This window comes from Chinchilla lanigera, unplaced genomic scaffold (assembly GCF_000276665.1).
Source record: "Chinchilla lanigera isolate Chin_1 unplaced genomic scaffold, ChiLan1.0 scaffold00041, whole genome shotgun sequence".
In the NCBI taxonomy this organism is placed as follows: domain Eukaryota; kingdom Metazoa; phylum Chordata; class Mammalia; order Rodentia; family Chinchillidae; genus Chinchilla; species Chinchilla lanigera.
The window spans coordinates 7,117,477-7,135,642 of NW_004955442.1; the positions used below are offsets into that span (position 1 = coordinate 7,117,477).

General features: G+C 55.6%; 1 protein-coding gene across 5 annotated transcripts in view; it reads left to right on the forward strand.

Moving 5' to 3' along the window:
• The first annotated feature begins 8,537 nt into the window (after positions 1-8,537).
• The window catches only part of LOC102029126, a 45,089-nt gene continuing 35,460 nt past the window's right edge, over positions 8,538-18,166 (forward strand). For 3 of the 5 annotated variants that reach the window (XR_001235433.1, XR_001235432.1, XM_013518022.1), the window contains exons 1-5: positions 8,538-10,363; positions 12,041-12,184; positions 14,070-14,228; positions 15,001-15,125; positions 17,098-17,283. Coding sequence is in view for 3 of the 5 variants with exons in the window: in XM_013518022.1 (XP_013373476.1) it covers positions 10,108-10,363; positions 12,041-12,184; positions 14,070-14,228; positions 15,001-15,125; positions 17,098-17,283 (870 nt within the window). In the remaining 2 variants the exon portion in view is untranslated. Of the gene's footprint in view, positions 10,364-12,040; positions 12,185-14,069; positions 14,229-15,000; positions 15,126-17,097; positions 17,537-18,166 lie in introns of those variants that run through there. The other 2 variants (XM_013518020.1, XM_013518021.1) reach the window with 2 other exon arrangements.

Consider the following 18,166-nt stretch of genomic DNA (forward strand, 5'->3'; position numbering starts at 1 on the left):
ATAATTAGACAATAAGCTAATGGTCTCATTTTTATCATGTAATTTAATCCTTAGTTAAAAAAAAATATTATGTGCCCATTTTACAGATGAAGACACCGAGGCTTGTAGAATTTAAGAAATGTGCCCAAAGCTACCTAGCTAAGTCAGCTATAGAGCTGGCCTGTTAGTGAGGCAGCTGGCCCCACAGCAGGGTTTCTCAGCCTGGGTACTGCTACTATGTTGATCCTGAGCACTCTCGGGGGCGGGGGCTGGCCTGTGTGGTGCCTTGATGTTGAAGCAGCATTCCTAGCCTCTACCCACTAGATGCCAGCATCATCCCCACCCACTGCCATGACAACCAGATGCCCCTGGGGAGCACAGTTGTCCTGAGAACAGCAGTGTTCTAACCATTGCATGGCCAAACCTCTGGGACCATGGGAAACCACAGAGAGGCTGCTCCTGCCCCCTGAGCATGCGCCCTGACCCCGCCGGATGTTCTGCTGGCAGAGAGGCAGCAGGGGGTGGTTGTGTGGGGGGTACTGGAAGTGCTGGCCCCGGGGATCTGTGTGCTATGGCACCCACTGTGGGGGAACTACAGAGGACTTGCTCCTGACCATGCACAGCGGTGCGAACCAAGCAGCCCGTGGGCCCCCCGGGACCTGAGTTGCTAGGGGACGACTGGCTTCCCTGACTGGTTCCCCTCAAAACACCCACCCCTCCTTGGAGACAGTGGGACAAGACAAGGTTTGTTTCTGAGTCCTGAAACAAAACAGAAACTCAATGCTCCACCGAAAGCAAATCCCCAGCTTGGTCTCCAGGGGCCAGGTTGACGTGGGGGCAGCACAGAGGAAGGCAGGGGGCCTCCAATGCGTAGGGCAGCCCTGCACCCCACAGGGAGCTGCAAGAGCAGAGTGGGTGGACGGGCAGGAGACCAGGAAGGGGAGCGCTCGCAGCCCTGCCAGAGGCTTTGAGCATGGAGTGGAGACATTTACTAAATGCTGACTGTGTACAGCCAAGTGCTCTTCTTTCCCTGTTCTTCTTTCCCTCACCTCCCTCCTTCTCCTCTCTTCTCTCTCCCTCCCCTCTCCCCTCTCCCTCCCCTCTCCCCTCTCTCTTCTGAGGTTGGGCACACGAGGTAAGCACTGACCACTGAGCCCCCCAGCCCCGCAGTCTGGACACAGCAGTGTGCAGAGGGGGCTGCTCCGCTCCAGCTCCTCTGAGCCCCTGGGTGTTTGGAGCCGGAAGACCTGTGGGCTGCTATTGAAAGTTAGGTTGGGTCGACCATGGTGGGAATGCACTGTGAGAAGGAGCTACAAATGCCTGGTTATTTCACGGCTGCCTTTGCCCTCGAGGTGGGCAGGAGGTGGGATGTGGGGAAAGGACTGTGATTGCTAATGGATCGATTACCGATGGTCGGCTTATGATCCCCAGCAGCACTGAGTGCACACGGTGCGGGGTGCGGGAGGCTCGCCCGAGGATGGCTACCATCAGCTGAGAGGCAGAAATGGAAAGAGATAATGAATTTCTCCTGTCGGTCTGAGTTACGTGCTGGGTTCTAATAAAAGGCGACTGAGACGAGTGATCAGGGCCGCAGTCCGAGAGACGGTAAGCCCCCTGATCCCAGACTTTTGCCTCTCCTGTTTTTTAAATCTCTTTTACCTTTTCTTACTCATCCGCGGGCACCTCGTTCTCAGGACCTGTCACCACAGTTAATACCAACAGTGGGAGACGCTCTCCGCATTTCCCCAGGTCTCTTTAGCGGTACGGGTTGGCTGTTATTAGAAACTCACCGTGAGGAGAGCATTCACACCAGGGAAACCGACAAGTGCTGCTCCTCAGGGCATTCCTTCTCTCTCTCTCTCTCTCCCTCTCTCTCCCTTAGTGCTGGAGATGTAAACCAGGGCCTCCTTTGTGCTGGGCAAGCACACTGTCGCTGAGCTGCACTCCCAACTCTTTTGATTTTTTTATTACTTCTTTACTGCCTTAGTACAGGAAGTACCTGACATAGGAACATTCGAGCTGTGAACTTTCACTGATACGAAGGGACATTACGAACATTCGTAGATGCAGCAAGTCTCAGAAGTAGCTCACGTGTCTGCTGGACACTGTCACAGCGGTGCTGCTGCGTGCTCACTGTACCGTGTGATAGTGTGCCATAGGGCAGTGCTTGGTCAGAGCCCGGGGTGTCCGAAAGTGAGAGGAAAAGCTGCGGTGATGTGGAGGGGACTGTGAGGAAGTGCAGAGCAATAACCGTGGAGAAAGTGAAAATAGTTGAGAGATTGGACCCAGGAAAAAAGACTGTAGACATCGCTCATTGTGTGTGTGTGTGTGTGTGTGTGTGTGTGTGTGTGTGTGTGCGCGCGCGCGCGCATGCCTTATATTATATATTTGTGGCAAAGGTGTAAGACTCACTTTGTTAGACTTACAAATGAATCCAGTTGAGGAACATTCCCCTGGAACAGAACTTGTTTTAGGATGGGCGCTTACTGCACTAGAGATTGAACCCAGGGCCTTCACACTGAGCTACATCCCTGGCCTTTACACTTTTTACTTTATATTTTGAGAAGGGTCTCATTAGTTTGCTAAGTTGCCAGGCTGGGCTTGAACTCTGAATCCTCCTGCCTCAGCCTCCTGAGGGGCTAGGATTATAGATGTGCACCATCGCATCTGGTTTTCTCTTTTTCTTCAAGCTACTGAGTTTGAGATGCTGGTTAAGAGTATGGGCTTAGGAGTAGGATAGGTTCATGTCTCCATTCCATTGCTAAGTATTGTGTGGCCCCTACTGCCAGACTTAAACACTCCAAAAGGGGACAGAGAGCCCTCACAGACACTTTGAGGGTTGCAGGAGACGGTGTATGTGGGGCGCTCAGGCCCGAGCCTGCCCACAGGAAGGCTCTGTGCTTAACACCTAGTGGGATGGTTCTTAGGGTCATGTCCTCTCATCCACGGTTCCTCTTCCTGTGGTGTCCATTTCCTGTGGTCAGCCACACTCTAGAAACATCCAATGGAAAATTCCAGAAATAGATAATGCGTAGCTTTTAATTTGTGCCCCATTCTGAGTCGTGTGGAAATCTTGTGTCACCTTCTCAGGGTCTGACGCTGTAGCCGCATGTTACGTACAGTGAGCTATCTTGGGAGAGACCACGCTCACATAACTTTTATTACTGCGTGTTGTTATAATTATTCTGTTTATTTTTATTTGTCAGTCTCTCGCTGTGCCTCATGTATAAATTTAGCTTTCTAACAAGTGTGTCTAGTGGGGCTTGCAGACGGTCTGGGTCCAGACAGCCCTGGGGTCTTGGAATGTGTCCCTCTCGGAGAAGGGGGTGACTGTACCACAGCGATCACCATTCTCCCATGTTGTTGGGGTGACCCCCGTGTGACAGGTTTCTTACCAGGCCATCCCTGGATCTGCGAGGCTGAGGCCTGTACTCAGGGCCGAAGGCCTCCTGAGAGCAGGGCTGGGAGTGCTCCAGGGTGGGCCCTGTCACCCCAGGTGTGACAGCAGGGATTCCAATCCCAGGGAGCCACAGGCCGAGGGACCTATAGCTGAGAGTTGGGAAGGGGAGAAACAGGCCTTGGGTTGTGAACCCTTGGGGGGCTCCCCTGAAGTGGGCGACAGAGAGTCTTGGAGGCCGCCAGTAGCCGGGCCAGCTGGGACGGCGGCTGTCTGCGTGCATCAAGGGCAGGCTGTGTGTCCTGCAGGGGAAATCAGCGTAGGGCGGGGGTCGCTGGCATCGCCCGGAAAGCACACTGCGGGAAGGCTGCTCGGACTCGGGGGTGGCCACGCTGGCTGTGAAGCCTCTGGCTTGCGGCTGTATCTTGCTGAGACCAAGGACTCAGTCAAAGCTGCACAGAGCTGGGGAGACCCCATGTGTACTGTGGGCTGCACATCTGCAGACCCCTGGCCGGGGCACTTCAGGCCAAGCTGGGGTGAGCGTGGGCTGCTGGCCAGAAGCCGGGTCTGGCCTGTCCCCTGCCTCATTGTTCTTCCCCCGGCTTCGGTTCAGGCTGCAGCAGTAAAGTCAGAACAAAAGAGATGCAGGAGGGAAGCGGTAGGTTTCCCAAAGCAAACACCTCCTGAAACCGGGGGTGCTGCACGCTGAATACCATCCTTGCCTTCCTGCCTGCCTGCCTGCCTGCCTTCCTTCCTTCCTTCCTTCCTTGTGAGCTTTTGGACACAGCAGATGTGTCTGTTAGGCCTCCAATAAGGGCAGAAGACCCCCAAACACCCTTTATTAGCCATCACTGCTTGTTATTCTCAAAAACAAGTACATGGCTTTTAATTAAAAACTGTAAGTGGTGCATGCCTGTAATCCCAGCAATGTGGGAGGCTGAAACAGGAGGATCCCAAGTTTAAACCCCACCTCGGTGACTTAGTGAAGCCCTGCCTCAAACTAAAAAATAAAAGAGGCTGGGGATATAACTCAGCGATAGAGTGTTCCTGAGTTTGATCCCTAGAACCAAAAAAATTAGAAAAGATTGCTACTTTATTAAATATGTGAAATATGTAAAACACATACTAATTGACTATTATATTGAACAGGTACTGAGTGTTGGTTAGACTCTAAAGCCTGCAAATGTGGACATCCTATCTATTTCCATGGCCACATCCTTGGCCCAATGCCTGTACACAGCAGGCACCTGATAAGTACTTGTTAAATTAAAGAATAAGATGGACTGGGTGCCAGGGGCCGGGGCTTCAAGCACAGAAGCTGACACACAGCCTCGCCTTCCTGGATCTCATGTCTCCTCAGTGTTACTCCCACCTTCCCCGCTGTCCCACCTGGAAGCAGGGGCCGGGCGAGGGGACCTGGGGGTTCCCCCACGCCACAGGCACCTCACGCTGCCCCCTCTGATTCCCAGGCCACAGAGCTGTTCCTGACGCTGGTATCTGGGCTCCAGGGACTTTCTGTGGATGAGCTGGTGGAACTCTGGCGACATTCTTCCTTCAAATGCGGGGACCAGTGAGGGCCTCGCTCCAGTGGAGCGGGGACGGGCCGGCTGGGGGACCCCCGGGGTGGGCCCAGTGGCCTTAGTGCTGTCCTGGGTCTGCGGTGAAGAACAGGTGTTGATTCTGCTCCTGACCTTGTGATGCTGACTTGCCCCTCTGTCTGGGGATGTGTGCCAGGGAGGGGATTAAGTGGAGGGCCTGGGGTTTCCCAGGAGGCCCAAGCTTTGCCCTGGCCGAGAATAGAAACAGAGGGGCCAGCAGATAAAGACACCATTGTTCCCCCCTCCAGACGCACCCTCTTGCAGGAGCCAAAATTAGCATCCCAAAGCAGGAAGAAGGGCAGGGCTGGGGTGCACTGCCGCCCCCTTGCTGGGGCTCATGGAACAGGTGAAAAGAGCCCCAAGCTGGGAAAGGATCTTTCTGGGCGCCCTGGGCTGGGCAAGGGTCACCTTGTAGACACCCTCCAGGCTCCTGAGGTACACACTTCAGACCTCTAGGCTTTTTAAAGCCTTGCAAAAATCCTCAGAGACCTGAAAACATTGTACTCCAAAACGTGAAACAAGTCCTCCCTCCTGCAAAGCCAACCACGTCCAGTGTTTCACTGAATAACAGGTAAGAATAAATACGCAGATACTTTCTCAACCATTTTTTTTTGCTCACCCAATCCTCACAGCAGCCCCATGGGGTAAGTGGTATTATTATTTCTACATTTTAAGTTCAGAAACCAAGGCACAGAGTGGTTAGGAAACTGTCCAAAGTCACACAACTCAGTTGGGGTTTGAACCCAGGTGGTTTGTACTTTCCGTCCAATTCTTATGTCTTAAATGTATCACTTTTGTTTTTTTTTTGGTCTTCTTGAGACAGGGTCTCGCTATGCAGTTCAGGCTGACCTTGAGCTCACTTTGCAGTCCAGGCTGGCCTCGAACTCGCAACAATCTTCCTGCCTCAGCCTCCCGAGTGCTGGGATTACAGGCGTGTGCCACCACGCCCGGCTTTATGTCTTAAATGTAAATGATATCTGACTTGATCGTGTTTTAGTGATGCTCTTCGTAGGGAGAGGTGTCCCTGTCTTTGTGTAGAGTTGCCTGTTCTCCTGGTGACATGGTTCCCTGGTCACTCTGGGTTTTCCCACAAGTCCTTGTGTCTATCTCATTTGTCCCATCAGTGAGGAAAAGGCCCTTCCCAAGCCTGAAATTTTCCAAGAGAACCAGAGATAGTTCTGTCGCCTTTGCCCGCTCCTCCATGTGCCCCCTGGAGCCCAGCTTCCCAGATGGGCAGGGAGCAAAGGAACCCCAAAGATGAACTGCAGGAAGGGCAGGCAGGGTGCTCCTCACTCTGCGTGGCCGGTGTCTCCCTAGGGCCCACGGTCATCCTGGGCAGGACCAGCCACCGCCGTCCCCATGAGGCCCACAGGCCGTGGTGAGGCTGATGGGGTATGGAGTGGTGGGGCCTCTGGCTCTTGTCGGGGCTGGGGGGTCCGATCCATTCCACCGTACTGTACCCGACCTGGACACCCGCTGCCTCAGGGGCCCCGAACTTTCTGCTCTGATCAAGGGAGCCAACCTCAGTCAGTCTGCATGTCCCAGGCTGCAAAAGCTAGCAGCTCAGCTTCTTCTCACAGTTTCTCCACCTTTCTGCAATCTCAAAAAATGAGAACGACGAAATACGTTTGTGTTGGGCTGAGAGTGTCAGAGGTTTAAGTGAGAGGCCACTAGCGGACCGGTCAGGGGTTCCTGCTGAACACCAGGGGTGTCGGTGAAGTTGCCTTACTGGGCTCCGCAGAGCAGTGGAGGCAGCGCCCAGGAGCCACAGCCCAGCCAGGGTCCCCGGCAGCTGCCAGGCTGCTTCCCCTCTGAGTGTGGGCATCTTCCTCCTGCCCTCTCCAAGCCTCAGTTTACCCCCGGATGGCGCAAGGTCACAGCAAGATGAGGCTTAGAGGCACTCAGAACACGCGCATCACCTTGCGGACCATCTTAGGCAGGTGCTGGTGGACGCCCTGCCCTCTTGCGGCACTGAGCCCTGCGTGGGCCTCATGAAGGAGCTCATCGCATCCGGGGAGGTGGAGGCACACGAGGCAGAGGCGTAGCTGCAGTCACTGGCCTTCATCCTGCGGCCCACAGATGCCATGGTGAACACGCTGCTGGTGAGCCCCAGCCCACCTGGCCCCCGCCCCCCATCCTGGGTGACTGGATGCAGGGGACGGATGACCTGCTCTTGTCCTGCCCTTCCTAGCCCGGGAGCAGGGCAGCACCTTCCTCTCCCCGGGCCTCTGTGCTGCGCTCATGATAGGATTTGGTGTCAGGTTCAAGGGTCAGCAACGTGCTTTCCAGCTGTGTAACCCAGCTGGTGGCTTAACCTCTCTGAGCCTGTTTTCCAGTCTGTAAGGGGAGGATGGGACTGGTTCCTCCACCTGAGTCTCAGAGAGCGATGCTGTACCGCCGTGAAGCAGTTCTCCAGGTGCCCAGCATGCAGTCTGAGTGTGTTGGACTAGTGCTGCTGCTGTTATTATAAACACTCATATTTAATAAGTCCTGAGGTTGGGAAACGTGTGTAACTAGGGCAGAAATGTATACCAGTGTCTGAGGCCTTATTTACCCTTGAGATGCTCTGTGAAGTAGGTGTTGTCATGGGCCCATTTTACAGATGAGGGAATTGAGGCTCAGAGACATGGGCAGCTTGTCCAAGGTGGTGTAGCTGCTCTGCCCATCTGTGGACTTCAGGGTGCATCCTTGATTGCTGGGGGCAAAAGTGTCACTGTTGCTCCTCATCCTGCTGTGCCTGGATGGCAGTGGGCAGCAGAAGTACTCTTCGGCCAGTGCAAGGCGAGCTGGTGGAGGGGTCTCCGCAGGCGTGTCCGTCCCTGGAGCTGCTGTGGCTGTGGCTGTTGTCCAGGCTCTGAGCAGGGCCGTCCCAGGGGTGGGTGTGGTTGGCTCTGCTGAGTAGATGTGACCCAGGCATCAGCTGGGAGCTGGGCCTGGGCTGGGCTTCCACAGGCATCCCAAGGGTTTGTCCCCTCGTGTGTGGCATGCTGATCAGTGGAGACATCAGCACCTTCCACAGCCAGCCCGGGGTTTAGCCAGTGCTGGGCGGGGTTGGCTTTGTGAAAATGTCTTGTCTTTCCTCTCCCTTCCCCCTCCTCCCCTCCCTACCGTATTTGTTCCTCAGCTCCTCATGGGCATCATGGCTAAAAACAGAGACTTTGTCCCTCACCAGCATGGGCTTGGGCGTGACGCTGACCTTATCCAGGCCTCAGCTTAGCTCTCTGAATGATGCGGCTGTGGCGTGTGCAGTCGTGTGGGTGAAGCTTCAGGCGCTTGGGTCAGGCCCGCAGCACTAAGTCAGGCAGCTGGAGTCTGTCAGCTCACAGGCAGCCCAGAGTCTCTCCCCTGCAGCACCTGCCACCTCCCACTTCTTTGTTTTGCAGTACTGGGGATTAATCCCAGCCCTTTTTCTTATTTTGAGATAAGATCTTGTTAAATTGTTCAGGCTGGGCTTGAATTTTTTTTTTTTTTTTTTCTGGTACCGGGAATTGAACTCACAACCTCACACTTGCTTGGCAGGAGCTGTTCCTCTGAGCTACATCCCCGGCCCCCTGGGCTTGAATTTGTGATCCTCCTGCCTCAGCCTCCCGAATGCTGGGATTATAGATGTGCACTATCACACTCGGCTTAAATCATAAATTTTTGCATTAAGATCTGCTTCTGATTTTTGTGCAGTGAAGAAGCCTGGCCAGTCTGCATGTGTCCCCAGGGCAGCCATCAGCAGATGGAACCAAGTCATGACTGCCTGGCTGATGCTGAGCTCCTTGTGTCTGTAGGGCCACCATGTGGGGCTTCAGCCAGCCGGGCAGCAACCCCACACCCTGGTTCTGCAGGGCCCGGTGGGGCTTCTGGCTCCTGTTTGGGTCTGGGACAGGCCGAGCCCAGCCTGCCGGGTGCACAGCCTTCCTGGGACATAGTGGCGGAGGCAGGAGCCCCAGGCAGACAGGACCCGTCCTCGGGTGCTCTCGGAGCTTCCGTGTCTGACCCCTGCCCCGCCAGCCAGGCCCTGCTTTCCCCGCTCTGTATTAAGAAAACAAGGACATTTTTTTTTTCAAATATGGAAAAAAATTGAATGTGCTTTTTCAAGCTGTGTACTCGCTGTCTTTTCACAAGGAGGACACAGATGGAGACACACACACCAGCTCACACACACACAGGCACAAGTGCACACATACGGGAAACGACCCAGCACACGGAGGGGCAGGGACATGCACACTGACACGGGGCTGTGCACACTCACAGACCCACATACTGCGACACAGATGCTCACCGAGGCCTCGCTCATGGACGTGCAGGGATGGTGCCACACAGAAGTACGCTCACACGGACACCCACACTCAACACGCCCCACTCCACAAGACGTGGTGACATGTGCACACATGAGGCACACAGCGGAGGTGTGTAGGCACCTACAGCAGAGCGCTCACACGGGAACACATGGGACAGCCACCCATGCATGGACACACATGCGTGCCTACCAGGACGCACATGGCTACACATGCCTGCCAGTGCACGTGAGCACTCACCCAGACACCAGGGCTCACACACGCATGTGTGCTGGGGCACTCAGGCCCGAGATGCACACACACGGGGATGCTACTGGGCTGTGGCCTCCCCTGGGGATCACAGGGCCTTAGGGGAGCCTCTACCCCCACCCCATGCTGTTGCAGGCCACAGGAAAGCAGGCAGGCTCACTCGCTCATTTTGCTACTCCATCCCAGCCAGAACTTGGGTTTTGTTTGGTGCGAATCTCACCAAACAAAATCCCCAGCCCCCTGGGCTTGAATTTGTGAATTTGGATGCTGCGGGCAGCGGAAGCTGTGGCCGGGATCCTCTGCGGGTTCTATTCAGCCCTTTGCCCTGCCGTCCCAACTGGTAATTTGGCCTGGGGTGCTCATCCTCGGCTGTGTTGGCACTGGGGGTTGGATAATTCTTTGCTGGGTGGGGGGGGGGCGGCCCGGTATGTTATAGGACGTTCCACAGATTCCCTCATCACTTCCTCATGCCACCAGTACCTCCCCACTCCAGCGTGACAACCAAAAATGTCTGCAGACATTACCAGCATCCCTGTCCCCCGTTAGCCCAGGGGTGCGGCTCTCCATCCTGGGTGTGCATCACGGACCTCTGGGGGTTATGGACCCTCAGATTCCCCTGCTCACTGGTGCAGAGCCGCTCACCAGCCTGCGGTGGTGTCTGTCCCCAGCCACTGCTGCAGTCCCCCAGAAGCAGCCCCAGCGCAGTCCTTGGCCTCTCAGCCCTGGTGCACAACCTCTGTGCCGCTCTGAACAGGCCCTGCGGGCAGCCGCCAGGGATCAGCTCCCTCGTGAGGATCCTCGGCGAGGCGGTGGGTGCAGACTGTGTCTTCCGGAAGCCCTCGGACGCCAGCCAGGTGAGCACAGGCTGTGTGTGGGCTCCACTCCAGCCTGAGCATGGCCGGCGAGTCCCAGACCAGCGGCTGCGGCCGGTTCCTTTGCCCAGGCCTCATGGCCCTCTGCCCTCTTGTTCCAGCTTCAGCTCATGCTGAAGGCCACTGGCAATGCTGGTCTGGCTGCCACGGCCCTCACCTCCACACTGAGCGCCTGTGCCACGCGGGCGAGCAACCCCCTCGAGATCCGGCTGGGCGCCATCCAGGCCCTCCGGAGGGTCCCCTGCTCTGCAGATGTGAGATCCTGGGTGCTCTCCCACAGGGGTCGGGACTGGGCAGTGGCGGGGCTTGAGTCCATTGCTGATTCACTTTGTTCATTCGTCCCAGATTTGCTGAGCACCTCTGAGCATGGGGCACCAGGTGGGCGATACAGTGAACAGGTGTCCAGGTCTCCGTCCCCGAGATTATTTACCAAGTAAACACACATGAGCATATGCTTACCTGTCCTGTGTTCTGACCTCCTAGTGCAGGGATTGGCAAACTGTAGGCCAGGGGCTGTCCCCCAGGCTGCTGTTGTTTTTTTTTTTTTCCCCCCGGTACTGGGAATTGAACTCAGGACCTTGCGCTTGCCAGGCAGAGGTTTGTGCCGCTAAGCTATAACCCCGGCCCTAGGCTGCTGTTTTTATAAATAAAGTTTTATTGGCACACAGTCATGCCTGCTCATTTATAGGGTGTCTATGGTGACTTTCTTGCTGCAGCTGCAGAGTTACGTCTTTGCACGGATGTTACATGGCCTGAAAAATACCACTTGCCTGTCACTTTGCAGAAGAAATTTGCTGACCCCTGGACTAGTGGCCCTGCTGTCACTCAGAGTCCAGATCAAAGTCCGTACAGTGATCTCCTGAGTCCTGTGTGATCTGACCTCTGACCCACTCGCACCTCTTGACCTCATCTCCAGTGGTCACCCCATTCCAGTCATATTCCGCTTTCTGTTGCTCCTCAAACACCAGGCCAAGGGCTCCCTTTGCACATGCTGTTCCCTGTCCTGGAATCTTCTCCCCTTTATGTCCCTAGCCTCACTCCTGCACCTCTTGTAAGTATGAGCTTATCAGCCATGTTCACTGTGAGGTCTCTGTGGACTGTTTCACCTGAAATTGAATTTACCAAGTCCCCAGAGAATCCAGCTCTTTTTTCTGCTTTCCCCCACCTAACATGTTTTTTTCCTCCTATCATTTATATGTTTCACATGTCAGTCCTGTTCATGCTGCTGGAGCACGATCTTCAGGTGACTGAGGGCTGGGTTGACCTTGCTCAAGAGTGTCATCTCCCACAGTGGCAGGCATGCAGTAGGTGCTCAGTAAATGCCTATTGTGCTGTAAAGGAAGATGGTCACAGGGTGGCGAGGTGCCTTGCTTATGAAGGGGACCTGTGGGCACCAAGACACATTTCTGTGTGTCAGACCCAACACTGGTTCTGTGACTAAAGCCTCACCAGAGTGCAGCTATGTGGGTCTGGTAATGTACTGCTGTGCGTGGGCGTGGACAGGGCCGTGAGGACTAGGGCTAGGACTGGGGGTTGGGTGTGACTGGCCAGCCCTGGCTCTCCGCGTAGGGGCATTGTGAGAGCGGGGACAGGGCCAGGTCAGGGGACAGTGCCCTCCAGGGGGGACACCAAGCCATGGCCTGCCTTCTCCCCCTCCAGCAGTCTGCGCTCTCCCACCTCTACAAAGCCTCCGTGGAGGACGCCGAGATCCGCATCCACGCCTACCTGCCCTGATGCGGTGCCCCAGGGAGGAGGTGTTCGCCGTGGTGCGGAGGACGCAGGCGGACAAGCAGTCCACTCAGGGTGAGCAGGGCTGGCTGGGGCACCTCGGGGCACAGGGGCTGGCAGGCTCCTCCCCCTCCCCGCCTCTTTTCTTGCTGCACCATCAAGACAAGTGGCCTTGGGTGCCATCTCCGCTTCTGGGCAATTCCAGTCCTATGGGTGACTTTGGAGAAGTCGCTTCTCCTTTCAGGCCTCAGTTTCCTCATCTGCAAAATGACGTAGAAGTCACGAAGGTCCCACCTCACAACACGGAGACCAAAGCGGGGGAGGACCAGGGCCTGAGAACGTCGGCTCCCTTCTGGAGTTGGCGGCTCCCTTCAGACGGGGGATCGGAACCACGTTCCTGAACCTAGAGGTGCGAATTCAAGAGGCAGAAGGAAAAACGTGGGTGACACACAGTGGGCCAAGAGCCCTGCCCACACGTGCCCTTGGAAGCCGCCAGCCTTCCGGAACCTCCATTTCCACATCTGCAAGACAGGGACCAGGGTGGCACCCTGGAGTTAGTGCAGGGGGCGCAGGAAAGGGGCCGTGGCCCGTGGGTGTCATGGTCCCCCTCCTGGCTGCTGCACCATCGCAGTGTAACTGCGTGTCACGGTCACATCTCGGAGCGCGCACAGGGTGAGCGGGAGCTAAAGCTGCCTCTTCCCCAGCCCCAGGCTGGCTCCTGATGGCTGCTCCCTGTGGATGGCTCTTGGTGTGTCACACTGGACACCAGTACACACCTGTGCAGTCACACACAGCTTGGTGATGTTTCAGTCAACAGCACCCGGATGGTTGTAAACAAAGCTGCCTAACACCGTTCTCAGACGGTGTCCCCGTCACCAAGTGACACATGACCATGTCTCCTTAACATCGGCAGTGACTTGGGATCATGTTACAGGCATGCCTGTGCTCCCTGCAACAACCCAGAGGTCTTGCGCCTGGAGCTGCAGGGTGCTCTGTGGGGAGCCTGTCCCATGATCCCCAGGACTAGGCCGCACCTGGGCTGGTTAGGCTGCTTCTGAGGTGACGAGCAAGACAGAGCTGCCTGTGTGGCCACCTGTGGCTCTGTGTGCTCTGACTTCAGGATCTCTTCCCTGAAGCGAAATGCTGAGGCAAAATGCGTGACCATATAGGGTCCCCTGGGGGCTGGAGGCGGCTCAGTGGTGAGCGCTTGTCTCACATGTGTGAGACCCTGGATTCTGTCCCCAGCACTGCAAAAAAGAAAAGGAAAAGACTCCCCTCCTGAGGTTGAAAGCCAGCCCTGTTCTGTGGTGGCCTTTTTCAGAAGCTTCCGCTGGGCCTGCTGAGGGCCTGAGCCGCTGAGAGGGCTGGGGTCCCACTGGACCTAGCAGCCCTCCTGGACTTGTGCTCCTTGGTGCTCTTATTTCATCTCAACCCTCCAGGGACCCTGAGAGGGTCCCCAGCCTGGATTGCGCATCTCCCCTTCATCTACCCCAAAGGATACTTAGTCTTTAGGTCCAGGGTCTGACTGATCTTCACAGACTTCTCTGTGAGATGAGTTGTTATTCACTTTACAGACGAGGTAGCAGGTGGGGCAAGGCAGGGTGCCCATCTTAGGCCATACTTGTCAGCAGTAAAGTAGGATTTGAAATGAGGCCTGCCTGGCTCATTTCACAGATGAGGAAACTGAGGTTCAGAGAGAGAGAGAGAGTGACCATTCTGAGGTCACACGGCTTGTAAGTGTTGCAGCTGGGATTCAGATGGGGTCTGACTTTCCGGACAGGGCTGACCCACCACATATCCTTTCCCTTCTGGAAGGCTCATCAGAATCCCGGGCCTAGGCCAGGATCCAGATTCTGTGAAGGTTCCGCTCCTGGAGTCGGGGAGGCTGGGTGGGGTCGGAGGGTCTTTCCTCCGGGGTGTGCTGGCTCTGGGCCCAGGCCCTGCTGTCACTCCGCTGCAGTGGGTTCCTTCGTATGGAGTCACCTCCTGCAGCTGCTGGAGACAGCCGACCCCCTGAAGCGCTGGCTCCAGGACGCCCTCCCCCAGGACATCCTCAGCCGGGAGTTCCACCCCAAGACCTGGAAACACTCATCCTACTCTGATGTCACCTTCCGCTCAGGTACAGCTGCTGTGGCCACCAAGGCGTGGGGCTCCCGGGATGCCCCCTCCCCAGGGCACAAGGGTTTCCCAAGTGTTAAGTACTTACAGGCACCTCCCTGATGATTGAGCACTCAACTGAATTCTTTCTTCTATCTTTTCTCTCAGTTGGCTATTTATTTACTTATATATTTATGTTTGTGGGGCTGGAGATTGCTAAGTCACCCAGGCTGGGCTTTAACTTTTGATCTTCCTATCTCAGCCTCCCAGAGTGCTAGGACTGTAGGCGTGCTTCCACCACACTGGGCTTTAATGCGCTCTTTAAAACTTCTACTTATTTTAGAAAGGAAATTTCTATATTATTAGAATACATAGCTGCGGCGCTGTTGTAGGAGATGAGTCCAACCTTTGGTGTCGAGCAGGTGATTAGGCAAGGAGATGGAGCGCCAGTGAAGGGCTTCTGGAGAATTCTCCCGCGTCCTATTGCCCTGTGCAGGCTGGGGGTTTCGAGAATGGTCTTTCCCTCTGTTGTCATTAAATCGAGCATCTAAAGCAGAATCTTTGTAGCAGAGGCCCCTAAACCCTTTGCCACGTTGAGACGTGTGAAGAAGTGTTGCTCCAATGCCGCTTCTCCACCTTCAGAAGTGTGTGGCCCTCTGTCCTGACCTCTCTCTGCCTTCCATAAGGCGCAAGGCTCTTTCGCATCCTGGCCTGCGGGTGCACTGTGGGTCTGGTCTGTCTGAGGCCATGGGCCCTCGATGGCCCGCACCACCGATTCCCCCCTCTTCTCCCAGGGTCCGGCAGCCTGGGAGCCACCCTGGGGAGGACGCTGCTCTTCTCTCCCGCCTCCTTCCTTTCCCGATCTGCCGTGGTAAACCTGACCGTCCGTGCTGTGGACCGGGCCTTCAACGTCCTGGAAGTAAGAGGGGCTCTGGCTGTGATTTCTGCAGGACCTGCCCTGGACTTGGGGCCAGAAATGACCCCATTTTTCTATCTGTCCACTCATCCTTTGCCTCTGTTGTTCTACCCCAGATGTCCTTCCCTGCCCTCACTGTCCCACCCATCTGCCCATCTCTTCACCCACTCACAGTAGGTACCAGCACTCCTCCCCCATCTGCCTCCTTCCATCCGTCTAACCCCTCCACCTGGCCCTTCCGCCATCCATCATTGCCCATCCACCCATCCTCTGTCCACCCACCCATCCATGTCCCCTCTTACCTGTCTCACCTTGTACTCTCATATCCTCTCGTCTATCTAACCCCGCACCTACCTACCTACCTATCTGTCCCAACTTCCTGTCTGTCAGCCCACCCATCCACCCACCGATCCAGCCCCACACCTCACCCGCATCTGTTCACCTATTCCTCTACTCCACCCTCTACCCACCTACCTGTCCAACTATGTTCACCTACCAGTCCACCCTCCATCCACCCACATTTGTCTGTCCACCTTCCCACCATCCACTGCGTGAACATTCCTCCTCTGCCCGACAGAGTGACAGGTGCTGTGCGGGGCTCCCCAGACATACAGTGGAGAGAGGCAGTGCCTGCCTGTCCACATCCCAGAGAGGGAGGTAGATGACAGTGAGCCAACCCAGGGGAAAGCTGTGGCAGCTCTAGCACCACAGGGAGGTGAATTCCGTGCTGAGACCAGAGATTAAAACTGCATAGCGGTAGAGGCGCATACTTGGGCCAGGGGACCAGTGAGTGCCCAGGCCCACAGAAGGGGAAGGGCGTGGCATTCTGAGGGATAGGTGGGGATCAGTGAGTGAGAGGAGAGTGGTGGGTCAGGCAGAGAGGGTGTGGCAGGCCTGGAAGGGCCTTGGGGCAGGGAGGAGAGGATGCGGTTTGAGCCCTGGCTGTCATGTGGGAAATGGATTGGGGGGGTGACAGTGGAAGAGAGGGCAGCTTCGAGGGGTCATTTCCGGCAAGTGGACTGCCTCATGGCTCTCCGCCTCCTGGCCCCATGTCCCTGGAGTCTGAGGGAGGTGCTCTGTGCCGTCCTAGCTCCATCTAACAACAGGGAGCCGGGCCTAGCGAACACGCAGTAGCGGGTGGTAGGCTCAGCCTCCAAGATTTCTCCTGCCTGCCGTCAGGCTCACCTGCCTTGGGTCGGAGGAGGATGAAGTGAAAAGAAGAGAAAGCAGATGGATGTATGGGTGGAAGGAAAAGAAGGAGGGACAGGATAAAGGAAAGGAAAGATGAGCCAAGCATAGCTGTAATCCCAGCAATCTAGGAGGCTGAGGCAGGAGCCAGTTCAAACCCAACCTGGGCAATTGAGCAATTTAGTGAGACCCTGTCTCCAAACAAACAAACACACAAACAGGACTGGGGATGTAGTTTAGTGTGCAGCCCTGGGTTCAATCCCCAGCACCACACACACACAGATAGATGGAAGGTGAAGGAACAGGTTCGTAGGTGGACGGATGGATGGGAAGGATGAAAGGAGCAAAGGAGTGATGGTTGGGCAGATAGGAAGAAGGAGGGATTGAAAGGAGGCTTTGCTCATCCATCCATCAAATTTTGAGGGTGCCTCATGGATGAACCATGATCCCTGCTCTCATGAAGGACCCTGTAAGGAGACCCACAAGACACAGCACTGCGTCTGACCGTGGAGCCATGTGCTGGAGGCCCAGGTGGAGACATCCAGTGAGGCAGTGGGAAGGGATTGATGAGGTGGGAGGGGTGGTCAGTGAGGGGCCCCAGAAGCAGTGGCATTTCAACCAGGCTGGAAGGGATGGGTGGGAATTCTTGCTGTGTGCCATGTGCCATGCAGGTGCAGAGCCTGACGGATTTCCCAAGGTTTGACCTGCACAAGGCTTCTGGGCCCCCTGGTCCAGCCCGAGTCACTGTGGAACTGGGTTTCTCCTGAGCCCTGGCCTCCCTTCCCAGCTGGGGCTCCGACTAGAAAACGCAGAGGAAATCGCCCACAGGCTGTTCTTTGGCCCGAAGTCACACTGGGGACAGGAAGAGGACACAGAGATGCACGGAGATAAGCCCCCAGGCCCAGGGCCCGCGTCAGCCAGCCCTGAGTGTCCAGGAGAAAGATCCAGAAAGATGAGAGACCTGCAGCAGAAGGTAAGAGACGTGGCCACCGCCACCTCCTCTGACCACACGCACCCCTGCCCAGGGACAGTCTCAGACCAGCTTGGGATTTTGGAACAGAGCCTTGCATGCTGGTCAGCTGTGGTCCTGCCTCCCTTAGGGAGCGGCATTGCCAGCCCCAAGCAAGCAGGCAGCTGCTAGCTGGCCTCCTTTCGAAGTATCACCTATATTTGAAAAGCCCCCGGGGCTGGGGATTTAGCTCAGTGGCACAGCACCTGCCTGCCAAGCACAAGATCATGAGTTCGATTCCCAGTCCTGGAAGAAAAACAAACAAAAAAAAAACAACAACAAAAAAAAGCAAAAAAAAAAAAAAACAAAAAAAACACCAAAACTCCCAAGTCCTCGGAAGACAGATGGATGCTTGTCGCCTACTCCACACACCATGTGGTCAGCACCCCAGCTATTACCCGCATCACTCTCCTAGTTAATGCCCGTCCCCGACCGAGGGAGCCACAGTCTACTGACAGCGTGGACTTGTCCTGCTCTTCAAAAACCAGCTGTGCTGAGCTGTAACCGACATATCATAAACAGCGCACATGGAAGATCCCAGCACAGCTAACGAACACGTCCGTCACACCCACAGCTTCGTCGTCCTCCTCATGCTCTTTCCCCTGCCCTGCCCCTTCTCCAGAGCCCCTGAGAGGCTTCGTACCACTGGAGATTGGGTTGCGTTTTCTAGAATGTTACAAAAATTGGATTATGTGACACTTGCTTTTCTTTTCTCCCCAGCACTGGGAATGGACTCAGGCCTTTGCACTGTTACATCCCCAATCATTTTATTTTATTTATTTTTAAAATTTTATTTTGTGACAGGCTCTTGCTAAACTGTTGAGTTGCTCAGGCTGGGCTCTAAATT